We start from the raw sequence: 16,551 nt of genomic DNA, 5'->3' as shown, positions 1-16,551 counted from the left end.
AAAAATATAATTTCTCTTTTAATTTCTAATTCTTAATATTTTGAAATTGTAGTCTGTAATAAAATAAAAAAATGAGATTCTCCTAAAAGTTAGTAATTGAAACATTTGATTTATAAACTATTTTAAAATAAATTAGAAATAATTGATTTTTTAAATAAAGACTGAAAATAATTAATTCCTAAAAAGTTAATAAGTAAAACATTTGATTTATTAAATATTTAAAAAGAAATTACAAAAAATTCATTTCTTAAATGTAAATCTGATTAAGAAATGTTGTATGTGTTCAGTGTAAAGACTCTGTGATGCCCTTGACTGACAGCTCTCAGCTAAGGCATTTAATTCTTCATTAGATAAATCTGGTCATTCAATGGGATTTTAAATAACTGTGCAACCCCCTGTCAATCAATGGAGATTTTTCTTATTTTAATTTTCTCTAAATATTCCTACAACCCCGGCAAAATTCCCATCAGCCAATCACAAAATTAGGAAAACAGCAGTAAAAATAATTTTTAAATAATTACACGGCAAACCTTAGGTTTTGAGTTCATGTAGATGTCAAAAATTAATGCAATCAGGCATCTGGGAACATTAGTTTCCTGCCTTATATAAGACAGCGACTAATAATAATAATATAATATGATGTATTAACTTTCATAAGTTATGTCATACTAACTGTCATACTAACGCTGGAAAATTAATAGAGGGTATCTTGGGTCATACTACTCAAGCTGCATAAATTGATTTGCAGATATAAGGATTTAGTTAATATCGTTTTTAAACACTACGGGGTTATCATGGCATAAATTGATTTGCTATCATTCACTTAAATTGATTTGCTATCATGGCATTAGGAAGTTAGCTTAAAAGAAATGTATATGCATTATTACAAAATTATTCTCCTGACCTGAAAACTATTTGTTAAGGGTGGAAAGGTTTTTTCAAGATATTTCAAAGGGTCTTCCACCATCTCATATGCATGACCCCACGATTCAACTTATTCCAAAATGCCAACGTCCAAAGATCACAACACAATCTTCTCAAACTAATGACAAAATTTCATTGCATCTACAAAGAGTGATTGGTGGAGCTCCTTATATATCTCTTCCTTAAAACATATGGAAGTTCGAGTGGTAATTGGTGAATCCTGTGTTCATAAAAATTGTGAAGCAAGGCTGATCTGTAAATAATAAAATACTCCGAAAGCTTTACCAACAAGGAAACATGGTAAGCGGGCAAAAGACTCTTAAGGCAGTACATAACATTCACTATTCCTTGACCCGTCCCTTCTCATAGTGTAGTACACAAAAATATTGTCTAAAGTTCATTGTAAATTGGAAATGAGGATGAAAGAAGAAGACTGGATAGAAATATGTGTCGCACAATTTTATCAGCCTACTAATAAAGTGAAACTAGGTACATCTAAAAAGTGCAGGCTTCCCTTATCGTATTGTGTATCCCTGACTCTAAATGGTTCCCAGCAGTTGAGAGAATCTGTATGTAACTCACCATCAACAAGAAGCCCAATAGGTCAAAAAGATCTCCAGTCGGATGATGAGGGATATATGGATCTGATAAAGGAAGAGGATATTCTCGAGAAAAGGACTATTTGACAAAATTTGTGCACACAAGGCAAAGTTAAGGTGGGGGAGAAAATTCAAGGGAGAAGTCAAAAATAGTAATACTGAATTAGCAGATGGTGCCAAAGGTCAAATTAAGTTAAAATCAAGGGAAGGTGAGCCCCTTCTTGGGACACCATGAAAACAATAGCATGGAATGTTAGGGGTTGCAATGCCCTTGACAAATGGCATCTGATCAAAAGATACTTTGACTAGACCCAACCAAATGTAATTATGCTATAAGAGACTAAACTTGTGAAGTGTTGTGTGTTTTTCACACTATCACACCATTGTAAATGGAGACTCCACTCCTTTTGCTTTGATATCTTTAGGTGGTGGAGCAACTTTGGCAACAATTTGAAATTTATAAACCTTCTGAAAAGTCAAATTGTCCAAAATTGGAAAAAAAAAATGTTAGAGCTAATGGTTATGTTCAAAATTGGAAAAAATGGTAAAATTTAGCCATGAAAAAGGAGAAACTAAAATTAAATTGACCCAAAAATATAAATTCTAAAAAATTGCATAAATTTGAATTGCCAGAAAAGAGAAATAAATAAAATGTTCCTTTCTAGTGTTCACGCTTGAAGGAGTGCATTTCCCCTTCTCAAGTGGCAAGGTTGCAACATCAAGAAGTGGATTACACCTTCTCAAGTGGCAAGGTTGTCACTTTGAAGAGGGGATTCAACCCTCAAATCTGAGAATTGACACATAGAGGAGTGGACTCCACCTCCTCATGTGGCAAGCTTTCCACATCCAAGAGTGGATTCCACCTCCCCATGTGGCAAAGGGAAGAAATTGATCATTAGTGGACAAAGAAAGCAACTCAACTTAACAAATTTAATGAATGAAAATCGAATAATGCCGGAGAGGGAAGGTTAAAAGATGTCAATCAATCACAAAGCCCCTTTGCCAAGTTAGAATGGCCTTGAGGAGGCTAAAATCTGCTTCCAAATGCAAAATCATGGGCCCTCCTTCAAGCTTGCAGCCCTTATTCCAAACATATACAACCTCAGCCAATCAGCAAGGCATTAAAATTGAAACTGAGCCAAATTTGCAAGCTCTACACCTATGATCGATCTAAATGAGAAGCCTACAATGGGCCCTAAGCTGAAACATAGCTCAAAGCTCTATGCTTGAGCCTAAAATTGATATAGAACAGTCCTACAATGAAACGGGTGGGCCTGATCTTACCAGATCAGGCCTAAATTCAGTGAAATAACGATCCAAGTTCAACATAAATAAATCTGGCCCTCTTATCTTGATTTTTGAGGAGGCTTATAAATCTGGCCCTCTTAACATGAAATAAAGCTTATATTGTAGTGAATGAACTTAGATCCTGGATAAGCCCTATCCTCTAACATGTGGACTGAAAATGCAATGGGGCAGACCCAATGTGTAACATGTGGGCATGATCTGTATAGATCAGGCTCTAAGCCGATTAGAGTGGGCCCTAAATCTGGCCTCTAGCTTCAACCATGTGAACTTAGATCATAAAAAAGTAGCATGTGGGTTTAATTTCAAGGGAGGTCTGACCTAAATCCAGTCCCAAATCAAACATGTGGCTCTAAATTAAAAGTGTGTAGGCCTAAATCGAACTTCTAAACAGAACATGTGGGCTCAAACTCCCTAGATAAGACCTAAACCTGAACAAAGACCAATGGGGCATCCTTATAAATAATACATGTGGACTGAAATTGAATATGGTCAGTCCTAAAGGGGGTAACGTGTGGCCACATTAGCAAATGTAGGGCCCTAAAATTAAGTCATGGGTCTACATTTAATGCTAGGCCTCATAAACTCAAATTAAAAGGCCTCATACTCCTCAAACTCAAGCAAATAGGGGCCAAATATTTAAACTGCAAATCAAATGTTAATGAGCTGCAACTTTATTTGACAAGGGGCTGCAATTTTAGTGAGTGAGATAGACCATATGGCATAACCTAGATTTAATGGAGGGTCTTGATTTTATTAATAAAGGGAAACATTTTTATCAATATAGATTATAAATTGTTTCAATCTAATTCATTTGCCCTACAAGCCAAATCCGCCTGTGTAAAGAATATATCCCTGAGTCCTTAATTGCCCATATAAAAGAGGTCAAATCATTTCATTTCAAACACCAAAAGAAATCAAATCAACTATTTGCAGAGCAGATCGAGTTTAAAAGAGCAGAGACTACATCTTGACAATTCAAATTTGGACAATTCAAATTTGGAGACTAAGTTGAGATTTCCACAGGGCTGGAGTCACTTGGAGGTGTTAAATATAGTCCTGCTGAAGAACTCAAACCTCCTTGAGAATAAAATTACTTGCAGTGGCAACTTGAATGTTGGCATAACAGCACATTGAATTTGGAAGGAGACGTTGAAAAATTATCAAATCGGGCCTTTAGCAGCCCCAGACCATCAAATCTAGGTTGTTAACATTATAATTTTCATGAAAGTCAGAGCTTAAGAAACCTGCAAACTACAAATCTAGGCAGGAAATCAGGATTTAGAGAGGCAAAACATATCAGAATCAAGCCTTCATTGCAAATACATTGAACTACATCAAGTTTAAGGGCTAGAGGTCAGAAGCTTGAGGAGTAAACTAAGTATAAAAGGACCAACTCATCATAGACATGTAGGTGTAAACTCAGAATTTTCCTTCACCAGCAAGGTAAATCAGTGTTTGTGATGTTTTCGTGATGCCTTAGATGCCGTAGATGTATGCTTTAGCAAGCTTTTTTTCAACTGAGAATCAGAAGGTAATGAAATTATGTGAATTTGGACTTTGATTTCACTCAATCAAAATCAGACTTTCAGAAGTTGAAATTCTTTGATACATCCTAAATTTTGGAAGTTCTTTTTAGTTAAGGTCCATCAGGGTTATTGCTACTAACCATGTTGTGAATTTGAAATGAAAATCTGAAATATGTAAATCTAATACATGGTGTTTGTATGCTTCCAAGATGGATTCAAATAACAATTACAACATCATGATCAAGTCTACCAGCCAAAGGAAGAAGATTATAAATAATGAGATTTCCCATCACCGAGGGTCTATTTATGAAGTTTATAAGGTGGCACACATTTATTCAACCAACCAGAATGTGACGAGTGTCCTAGTGGAGGAACTTCACCATATTGTGTTTAGATTCATTGAAGGTGACAAGAGAGAAAAGAATAAGGAAAGAATATTCTTAGAGATGACTTGGTGCAAATACAAGTGGCATCTGGTCCATTAAACGGTGGCTTCTTCTACAAGGTTCTACCTAAACTCTTTCTCATTGGCCCACAAAATATTGTAATCATCTTATTGGCCCATTATTGGTGCACCTCTCTAATGCTTCTACCTAATATATTTTCTTATTGGCCCATGACGACAGTCATTTTCTAATTGGCAACATGATTGTGCTTAATTGTAATTGGGTAGGCATTTGATAATTGTAAATGGAGGTTATGAAACCCTAATTAGGGTTGTGTTGGATTAACTTAGCCCTGATTTCAAATCAATCTTGGCCAATCATTGTATTAGGGACTACTATTAAAGGTCAAGGTCTTCTCATTTGTAACTCACTAAGTAAGATTAGATTAGATTGGTTGAGGAGAGGAGACTTATTGATATTGTTGCCATAATATCAAAGTAATTGCTGATCCATTGTTGGTCTTCATTATGGATTACTTGTACTATTCTGAAGTATTATGTGGTTTTTACATTCTCTCACTTAAGAGTAGATTTTGTTTCATGTTGAATAGAAGTAGATGGATGGAAGACGTTGTTGAATGGTGATCAATGGTGAAACTAGCGTGCATACCTTTTGCTACTTGCTGATTGGAAGTAACAGTGTGTGGTTAGTATTGGCCTAAATTGAAGTGTTTAAATTCTATTATACATGTTCTTTTAGATTGTGGCTACATAGGGTATTTGAAATAATTCCCACATCCTTGAAAATAGCAACCTCATATACCTAGTTCACACAGCAAACCTCTGCCTTTTATGTCCTCCAATATGAGTGTGAGTACCACCTCTTTATCATAGTCACAACCCTTCAGAATTACTACCCCTTTGAAAGAACCATTCCCTTATATTCTTCCCATTCCTTTCTTTTTTCACTAATGCTTCATTCCTTTTGCTCCATTCTTTCTTCATTTATAACTTCTCCAAAATGAAGCTCTCTTGTCCCCCTTTTATATCTCATGTTTGAGAGAGTCGCAACTTTTCATTTCATGCCTTTTGACCACCCATTAAGGTTAACTAAATTTTAATTATATAAAAACTTATTTTATTCCCTTATATTTTAATTTATTATTATTTATGAATATATCCTATCTCAACAAAGGGATATTTCACAAGGGACATTTCACATTTCATATTGTTATTTTCTGTATCAGAATAAATGACCCTTTTCATCAGCTGGCAGTTTCATTTCACCATGTCCATACAAAACCCACCTCTGCTGGAGCCTAATGACTTCAAATGTTCTACACGCATTTTCAATGCCTACTATCTGCTGAAATGACTTGACCTGATGATTAGCTTTCCTCCTAGATTCAATACGTGTCACTATTGACTATTGAGCAATATAAGTCAAAAAAATGACTCGAATGTTAGTCAAGACTCGTTATCCCATAGATTCCTCCATGTCTCTTGATATTCATGTTCAATTGTGACCAGTATGCTGCATTGTGTTGTGTTCTGATTTTATGAGAGGTCAGCTACCAGTATTTTATATTTTTATATATAAATCAATTATTTTTTATTTAAAAATCAATAATATATGATATTATTATTTAATTTTTTAAGGGGGCGACATTGGTGAATATTACTAAAATATTGCTATATTTGTACGCAATGGTTTCCTTATGCCTGAGCCAAACTTGTGACGTTTTAGAAGGATTAGTATATATGCAAGTGCTGGTTGTGAGATAGGTATCTAAAATTTTCATTCTCCACACTTAAACAAATGCAACAGTCTATCCAGATGCAACCCTAGAAGGCTCTTATCTGATAGGGCATAGCCCCTGCCAGTCATCTACAGAATTTGTGTGACTAGGAAGATTGCAGAGGTGATTCCAGAAGTATTTGGATCCTTGAAAAAGATTGCATGATATTCAATTTGGGTTCCAAGAGTTCCCCTCAAACCTGTAGCTTGATGCTTATACCAAAGCACTTGAGTCTGGAGCAGAGATGGACATCTTCTAAAGCAGCAAAGTGCATTCTACTTTAGTTTTGTCTAACAACATGGTAGACTACATTGGCAATTAAGGGAGGCAGATGTTATTCAAATACTCTGCATATAATCTATTTCCAGATCAAAGGTATTAGCAGCGAGCTCTGATTGGATACAGGGGTCAATATACATGCTCTAGAACAAAGATTGAGGATCGCATGCAACTATTGGTATCTGAGGAGGTACATAACAATTAGCATTTCAGTCAAGTATTTTCTCAGAGTGAAGCCATGTACCAAAGGAACATTTAGGCAGGTTCATTTGAGATTTATATGTTCTTCTGAGTGCAATCATATTTCCCTGGCAACTGATATGTATATCTGTATCTAAACTCATATACTTAGACTGTGAGATCAAATTGGCTTCACTATTTTTTGAAATTATATGGTTCTAAGCTTAGAGTGGCTACACAAACACTATTTAGATCTCCAAACGAATCTGTGTGGTTATATTCTAGATTCAATTTGCTAAATGATTTTGAGTTGGTTTATTTCAGGAGTATCAGAGCCACCTGCCTGCCTGCCTGTAAGACGTTTTTGCAGCTTTATGAAAATGTGGAGCTATGGATCTAATGCCACTAGAAAGTCACTAGAGGAATCTATTAAAAAAGTGGGGCTAAATGTCATGCCAAATATATGAAGAACTTGGGCCCAGCTCTCCAACAAGATATGAATTTTACTGAATATTTTGAGTTCCAAAGGTATGCACAAAGATGACATGGTGAGTCCCTTCAAGGGGAAATTGGATTGGAGTAACAGGATTAGAAAAGCTATACATTTGAAGCCATCAAAATCTTTGAAGAATATCTACGGTTGTCTGATCAAAAGAAAGTTGCAATTCTTGATGATTACCTGAGATATCTCTATTAGATTAATCAAACTGAAAGGAGACTTCACAGCTACATAAGAAAAATGAGAAAAGAAGATGTGGGAGAGGATGTACTTCGAAATAGAGAAGAATGCAGAAGCACAAGACAAGAAAGAAGTGATGATAGTGAAGCAGAATGAAAGGTCAGAATTTTATGATGTCAAATTGGAGGGCTCCTTAATGACAAAAGATAACTTTAGGTATGGATATAATTGCATTTCACAGTGATGATTCATGGCATATGAGAGTGATTGGTCAATGCCATATAATACAAAATGATGTTATCATGATGGTTTTGTTTGAGATGACAGGCCACAAAGAAGATCTGCAGGTTTATCTCGATTCCGAATTCCAAGCCTCACATTCCTTTGTTCCGGATAAATAAAATCAGAGATGGAGTTTGGAAAAGAGATGATTATCTTGGAGTAGTGCAGCAGAGTGCCAGAGCCATGGTACTGAGATTGATATGCGATCCTTGCACTTGGTTAAGTGATGCAAATGCGAATGCAAATTTCTTGAGGATAAGCAATCTCTAGGATAGAATGAATGTGATATTCCCAAATTTAAGAGAGGTTGACTACTAGTGTTTTCAATAAAATAAATAATAAATAAAAATTGATAATAAATGAAGTCATTATTTAATTTGTTGAAGGGGGTGACATTGGTGAATATTATTATATTATGTTCTAACATTTTAAGCTGACTGGGAACGTTTGTGGGTCTGTTTCTGTTGGGTCTGAGCCAACCTTGTGTGGCTTAGAAGTATTAGTATATAATAATATATGTGACCACTGGTTACAGGATAGCTATTAAATAAGTTTCATAATCCACGCATTTAACAAATGCAACAGTCTATCTAAATGAATCCTCGATGGTTCTTAACTGGTAATGCATTGCCCCTGCCAGTCTTCAACAGAATTGGTGTTACTAAGAAGATTGCAGAGGCGATTCCAGAATTATTTGGATCCTTGAAAGGAATCGAGATAGGGGTGTCTAAATTTGGGGATAATGAAGGTTGGAGGGGTAGTGGCGGCAGCTTGGCACTGATTACAAATTAAGGTGCACAGGAATCTTTAAGGAACAAACTGCAATATGGCATCTCTGGGAGTGCACCATAAAAAGCAAACTAATTTTAACTAATTTACAGGTAGCAATCAAGTATGTAATGCAAATGCCATATAGAAAGCGAGGAGAGATCCTAGGTGGAGGTGGGGAAGGTGGCAGAGCTGATGGTGTTGCTATGGGAAAGCTTGACTCCCAAATCCCCAAGTCTCATAAACATCCCCATATAGGGGATGCAAGATTTTTTGGGAAGGATGCATCCTCATGCAACGGAGTGAGTCTATAGATACAATCAATTTCCACATCAAAGGTGTTAGCAGCAACCTTTCATTAGACATAATACTGGAAGTCTCAATACAGAATGCTCTAGAAAACAGATTGAGGGTGGCAGACAACAATTTGTGTATGAAGAGACTCATACCAATCAGCATTAGTCATGTCTTTATGCAAAGTGATGTTGCATGTACCCAAGGAGCCTTCTGGCAGTTCATTTGAGATTTACTTTTTAAATGTTTTTTTCCGAATGTAATCATTTAAGGGCACACAAAAATACTGCAGCAGGGGAGGTGGGGTTGCTGAATCAGTATTTTAAACTTTTAAACACATGAAAACACTTAAAAGGAGAAATAGAATAGGAAGAGTAAACAAGAATACCAAATTTCACATGGAAACCCTTTTTGGGTAAAAATCAACGGCAGCTCAATAGTTATCTATGAAATGGGCACCAGCCCAGATTACATAAGTGAGCACCAACCCTATTCGAAGCACCAACTCCAATCACCTTAAGCACCAACCCAAGTGCAGAACTCGGTAACACTTTTCAGAGCGAACTCAGCACTCCAAACACCATGCTACTATTACATGGTACCCCATTAATCTGAAATATACATAAGCAGCACATTATGCTTTGATAATTGAAGGAATTCAACCCGAAAGCCAAGCTTCAGCAGCAATGAAAGTAACAACCCACGTGAAGCTCTGCAAGCATCTAAATGCTCATAAATAGAGCTCTGAAAACCCACACACAGCTTACATGCTCAAATCCACAACATCATACATATTCAACTCAATAACATACTCGACTCAGAAAATATAACACACCCTCACACAATACTTATCAAACATTCCCATCGATTTAGAGAGTAATGCGCAGCTAAAGAAAAATTCTCATGCCAAAATTTAAGAAACAATCCTACATTACAAAGATCTTACAGAGAAAACCGTATCACAACAGCTGTCATCAGATTCAAGCCACCCCTCACATTCGGAAGAAGCATCTGAAGCCGTCATACTAAAAAAAGGAAAATATAAAATATAAGAATTTGATTCAAAATAAACCCACCAAACATTGACGTCTGAAGCCATTCAAAGCATTTGGCGAATGCACATTACAATTAGCTGCCATCTAACTGTCGATATTCCAATGCAATTTGCAATATAAATGCCACATGTCCCTTCATCTAAACTCTTCATTGTTATGCAAAATAAATTCAAGCCAAAAAAATCCCACGGAGGTAAAGCTAGAGATCACCAACAGCTCACTACAAGAAACTGTGACAGCACAACAATATACAGGAATACACATGGAATCCTTCAATCTGGGAGTTTTGAGCTCCTCCATTATTTTGCTGTTAGTGTGTTTCTGATTAAAGTTAACAGTGAATATACGTTTTAGCAATGACCAAACCAACACTGATGCGCCTAAACCTAGTAGCTCTATGCTTTAGCTAATACTCTCAAGTAAAATCTAAGAGCCTGTAGAAACACAAATCTAACCTTTTGTGCCATTATTCCCTATTATTTTGAGTAGATTCCAAAAGTATACAACATTGTCCATCAACCTTTGACATCAAAGAAAAAGTATTCAACAATCATATTTCCTTGGCAACTGATGTAAATCTATATCTAAGCTCACATACTTAGACTGTGAAATTGGACAGGCTAAATAGGATTTCAAAATAATATGCTTCTGCGCTTATTATTATTAAACAAATCCTGTTAAGGTCTCCAAACAAATCTGTGTGATTATATTATAGATTAGACTAGCAAAAAGATTTTGGGTTGATTTAGTGACTCCCAATAAGTACTCTCATCCAATTAATATGTTCATTATTTCCTTGAGCATCAGTACATTCACTATGCAGTCTCAGTGGATAATCAATAATTAAAGGGAAGTGCCATGATGCTGAATTATTAAATAATATATTTGGGTATTATCAATCATATTGCTCCCATTAGTGTTTTATAAATTATTTATCAATTCACTGCTGATCTCATTTTGAATTTAAATTTCCACATTATGATTCAATTAATGATATATTGTATAAAACCATTAGCACTAATTATGAAGATTAACAATTTCAACATCTGCATGTTTAGGATCACACAAAGACAATCATTGAGAAAAGGCATGAGAAGGTGTTCAATTGTAGAGAAGCATCAGAGCTGGACAGCTATAGTGCTGGCAAGCTCAAACAAACATTGTGTTGTCTTATGATTCATGGACTTGTATACTATAACTGCTGATCCTCTTCCTTTGCATGTTTGAAAGTTTGAAACAAAATTGTATATTGTTAGTCTTGGTCATGTTGGGAGATTTGTTTCTCATATATAAATGACTATCAGCATAATTAGTTGTATAAGCTTATCTATCATCCACTTATCTTTTTGGCATGATTGCATATCAGCTGACACTGGCAGATGGTATTGGGTATTATTCTACGGTGGAATAAGATAGGTATGAACTTCCTTGTATGAAGTAAAAGATTTGAAGAATGAATTCTTTAAAAAGAAAAGAAAATTTAGAATGGATATAATAACCATAGTGCATCTTTTTTTTACTCGGGAATAATAGTTTTCTTATTGAAATTTATAGGAAAGTACATTGCAGAACAAGAACCCTAGCTTAGCCCAGCAGCCATTGTTCAAGCCAACCCAAAAACCCCCACAGACTAAAAGACTAATTACAGTAGCAGCAAAGTTTTACAATCCACAACCAGATTTGGCTTTCCAAGCCCTTCCTGAAACAAATTTGGCATCACCCATCAAACTGTAGATAAACGTGGACACCAACCACAAAAACATCAGTAGTTACATTGCATTACATCCACAACCCTAACTACAATCATGGTGTGCTTGCAGAATGCGAAGAAGTTATCACCATGCCACAGCAAAGAACCAAAAATGACATTCCCATTCAAAACTGAAAGAACAAAGAAGGCATGCGTGCAGAGGACACCAAACAAATTATGACCCCTGAACAAGTTGAAGAACAACAACAATGAAAAGCAGGGTACCATTAGGGAGAAATACCATCCCTTGGTGCCCACCTAGAACCATGGCACCATCAATGTGTTAGCGCAGCCATGCATTGATTCTTGCTTCAGAAAAATCCTACTTGCCATTTCCTGCCACCTCCCGCAGCCAAAATTTCTCTTGAAGGTTGGCTTCTTCCTCTGCCATCGAACCAGAACTAGCTTTCATGCTCTCTCTGTCAACATCCAGGAACTTGATCATTACCGCCATTTTCATTGCAATCTATCCCTTTCTGGCCTCTATAAACCTCTCATTTCTGAATCTTTCATCAAACCACCAAAAACAGCATGTACTTGGTGCCTTAATCCTCGGCAGGCCACTCTTCTTTTCACCCAAATTTACCCCAATTCTTGGAATGGACTTTGCAAAAAGCTCCTCCATTCCAACCGATGCCCAACTGCAGAACCCATACCATGATCATGGAATGGATGTCGGTGTTAGTTTTGTGACGGTTCTCAACTTGGTGGAATAGCTCCCTAAGCAAAAGCAAAACACTCTCCATTAATTTATTGTCCATAAAATTGAACATTTTATCAACCCTAGTCTTCTTACTCTTCCCATGATAAGAATTTTGTTGCTTGGTGCAAGTGAGAGTGAAAGCAATTTCCATCACTCCAATTGCAAAAAGCCTCTCAAACAACAATGTGGTTACCAAATCCAGCTTGCATCGAGGATTTAATTCTGAGGGCACACAAGACAAACATTCTCAATCATTATCAACCTAATCGATGGTACTTACATGGCACTTCCGGCAAGGATCACCAAGAACTCCCATCACATCACTATCTTTGCCTGCATACCTCATTAAATGGATGAAGTTGATGGTGGTCCAAAAAAGAAAGGAAAGAAATAATCACAATGGATGAAGTTGATAATGCCCAATCGGACATGGTATTGACCTCTTTATTGCCTTGTCTTCTGAAATGTGATAATTTGAAGTCATCCAAAGAAGCTGATTCTGCATTAATTTGATCTATGGAGTTATACAAATGCTAAGCCGCCATGTCCCTTTTATTATTGCATTTACAATGATTTGCGAATCACCCTCAACATGAAGTTTTCTGGCTCCTAGCTGCTTTGCTACTTGTACTGCCAAGATAGCGGCCTCTACCTCTGAAACATGCTTTCTACCATCTGAATCATACTCCATCATCCATCATCAGGATGAAAAAGTTCAATGAACCAAAAATTGGATAATGGAGTATGATTCAAAATGTTGATGATAAAAATAATGTTACACAATCAAATTCCAGAAACATACTACAGAATTCAATATGGATTGTGGAGGCCTGCTATCTTTAATTGGAAATGTACTTATGAGGTCTACATTCATTTACTTTTTTCAAAGTTTGCCTCAATTATCTTTTATTCAATTTGCTGCATATATGCATCCGATTAATTATTTGGACATCTTGCAACAAAACAAAAGTTTAGTTTACATAAGATGACTTTTGTTCAATGGATTGATATGCATTTAGATTATTGGTATATGATTTATTTGCTAAGAAGAGATCAACGGTATTCTATTCATCATTTTATGGCAATCCTAAATAAGGATAATTATGACCCTTGACAAAACAGTTGTTTGACACATCTTAAGTTGCTTAATCTTTTGTATTATCTTTATAGACTTATACCAGAACCAACTATACCTAGAAGACAATCAACATGGGGAACTAATATCAATCATTTTGTAAGACTAATTAATTCCAATGTTGATTCAGACATTGTGTGCTGCATTAGACCTTCGTTACCCATTCACGCTTGTGGAATGAAACTAACATCAAGCGCCAAACAAATTATATGCTACACCATGCTATAATCAAAAAAATGTTTTTTTAAAAGCCTGTGTAGATTTGCAAAGCAAAATAAGATATAATCAGAAAAAACCTGCCAGATACATCGAGAAAGCATCAGCAAAGGTGATAAATATTCGGTAATATTCTTGCACGGAAAGAATAATCAATTGTTAAAATGACACTACCAGAATGTGGACTCTTCATTGTGGAATTACCATTATGATATTGACAATGGAAGCCACAGAAACCAATTTACTTGTGCAGATTAAAGGGTGAAAATGGTATATTATCTTCAAAATTCATCGAATCTCTTGCACTAAAAAGAAACCATTAGGATACACATTTAAAAAATTAACATTCAAACGGGTCAACGCTGATATGGCATCTCAATAGCTACAATCCAAATTGATTTAATACTCGTAATCAAAAAAGAGAATACTAACGCCATTCAAAATGATAGATAATTTTTTCGTGATCTTAAAAACGATCTTATGTTATTCTAGAGACAAAACGCTGGGCATTTGATGAAATTATAGAGCTGGAAGAAAAAATAATAGAAAGTAATAGATGTGCCATTGTAATCAAGCAAAATCTAATCTGAGGGGCTCCAAACCGTCTGTTAAGACTCAAAAACGACGGTAGTATTTTTGATGGGTGTGTAGACTGTTTAGTCTAAGCTTTCTGTTCTTATCAGCTTCTTGCATTTTTGTTTTCCTCTTCCTGTCCTCTAGACCTTATCCAGGGGTATTTTGTTGTTGGCCTTCAGCTTATCTGCAGTTGGGCTCTCTGGTGGGTCCCTATTTGTTGTATCACTGTTCTGAGTTCGTTTTGGTACAGGGGTTCAGGCCCATTACCTTCTAATCAAAGAACAGTGTACCCCAGCAAAATCAAGGAACATGTAAATATATGAATCAAAATCTTCGTCTTACAATAGAGAAAATGACAAAAACTGACATATTTTAGCTGTGATTTTGCTAATCAAGGTGAAGGAAAAAGAGGGGAAATAAAATGAGCAATTATCTGTTGCATTCAGGAGGCAGAGGGCGGTTGAAACCTCCTCGCCTGTTCATATATTGGCGAGGCTGTCTCTTAGTAACCGCTCTTACCCCGCTTACATCAGCACCAGGCACAGGCTTGCCCTTAGTAGAATCAAACCCCGTAGGAAACCCCATCTTCTTCATTATATCCATTTCTTCCTTTTCTTCTTCTTCGGTTGCTCCTGCTCCTCCCCCGGCCATGCGCTTCTCCTGCTCTCGGGCAATCCCCTCCACAAACTCCGCAACCACGGCTGCCCGCTGTCTCTCCTGTTCTTCTTCAACCTGCTTCTTATCTCTCCCGGACCTCTTTCCTTCGGGTGTTACTGATCTGTGACTATGGTGGCGCCGAGATCTACTAGGTGACCTGGATCTGGATTTTGATGTGCCCGAGTACTTTTTTCTGCCTTCCGATGGCGACCTCGACCGGCGCTTCGACCTCTTCTCCAAAGATCTCGACCGTGAGCGCTTGCTCCTCTTCTCTCTGTCTCTCTCCACAGACCTCGACCGTGAGCGTTTGCTCCTCTTCTCCCTTTCTCTGTCCCGCTCCACAGACCTCGACCGTGAGCGCTTGCTCCTCTTCTCTCTGTCTCTGTCTCTTTCTCTGTCTCTGTCTCTGTCCCCATGATCTCTGTAATAATCTCGATCTCTGTCCACATGATCTCTGTAATGATCCCGCTCTCGCTCCTTATTCCTATGTCTGTCCATTCTAGACTAAATGGCCCGCCCTTTCCAATGTCTAGTCTGATTGAACCCAATCTCAGTCTGCTCGCCCTAAGGTCTGTTCATTCTAGAGAAGAAATTACGGCCAAACCTCGCCCTCGCAGAAGTACATGTGTGATGTCGATTAACCGCTCGCAGGTCCTCCTAGGCTTTGACATGAGATGATTTGCGACCCCGACCGAGATTCGACAATCGAACCCGTTTGTGGAGCAAATGTTTTTTTTGCAGTTTATCAGATTTCACATTTCTCTTAGAAAATTAATTTAAATTTTTAAATATATATATTTTTAAAGTATTTGTCTACACTATATTATTGCAATTTTTATTTAATAGGTACTTGGTGGAAGCCTTGATTATTGGTTATTTATTAATAATTATTAATAATTATTAGTGCCTGTTTATTCAAATTATTAGAATTATTCTTTAATTCACCAATCAATTCATAAAATTTAAAAGATTTTAAAAAAATTCAATGTTGATATCTTTTTCTCATTTTTCATTATTTTATAAATCATCTTTTTCATTTAACAAAAATACAAATATTTTCTAACAAGTCTATCATGCATTTATTACAATTTTAACTTTATCGCATTTGTGACAAGTAGATTAACTTTTCAAAAAAAAAAAAAATTATCTTCCATCTCAGAAACTATTTTTTTTTTTTTTGTTAAATATAGAATTAAATGTTTTATATTTCTTATTTTAAATATATTTATTAGTTTTACATTTATTTTTGTCATTTGTAAGAAAATACCAATATTTTCTAACAAGAACTTGTCCCTACCTTAAGATATAATGTAAGTATTTGGATGCTTTTGTAGACTTAGTGAGTCCTAAGCCAAAAGAAATATCTACAACCTAAGTCGGGGTGATGTTTGCATCTTGACATGTGTTAAAACACACAAATAATTATGTGAGATATT

The 16,551-nt window shown here is 36.2% G+C and overlaps 1 protein-coding gene across 1 annotated transcript; it reads right to left on the bottom strand.

The window, feature by feature from the left end:
• Positions 1–14,318: 14,318 nt before the first annotated feature.
• LOC149563222 (U4/U6.U5 small nuclear ribonucleoprotein) lies at positions 14,319–15,871 on the bottom strand. Its single transcript, XM_089826596.1, has one exon. It carries the CDS (start codon positions 15,611–15,613, stop codon positions 14,888–14,890), a length of 726 nt encoding a protein of 241 aa, XP_089682722.1. The 5' UTR covers positions 15,614–15,871; the 3' UTR covers positions 14,319–14,887.
• Positions 15,872–16,551: the final 680 nt, after the last annotated feature.

Source organism: Cupressus sempervirens, chromosome 4 (genome assembly GCF_028749045.1).
Source record: "Cupressus sempervirens isolate cs-2001-9-10 chromosome 4, ASM2874904v1, whole genome shotgun sequence".
NCBI lineage: Eukaryota > Viridiplantae > Streptophyta > Pinopsida > Cupressales > Cupressaceae > Cupressus > Cupressus sempervirens.
Note: the sequence above shows the minus strand (reverse complement) of the source record. Positions and strands in the feature narration are given on the sequence as shown.

Coding starts and splice junctions, on each gene's coding strand:
- LOC149563222 (XM_089826596.1), bottom strand. CDS start 15,613: ATGGACAGACATAGGAATAAGGAGCGAGAGCGGGATCATTACAGAGAT.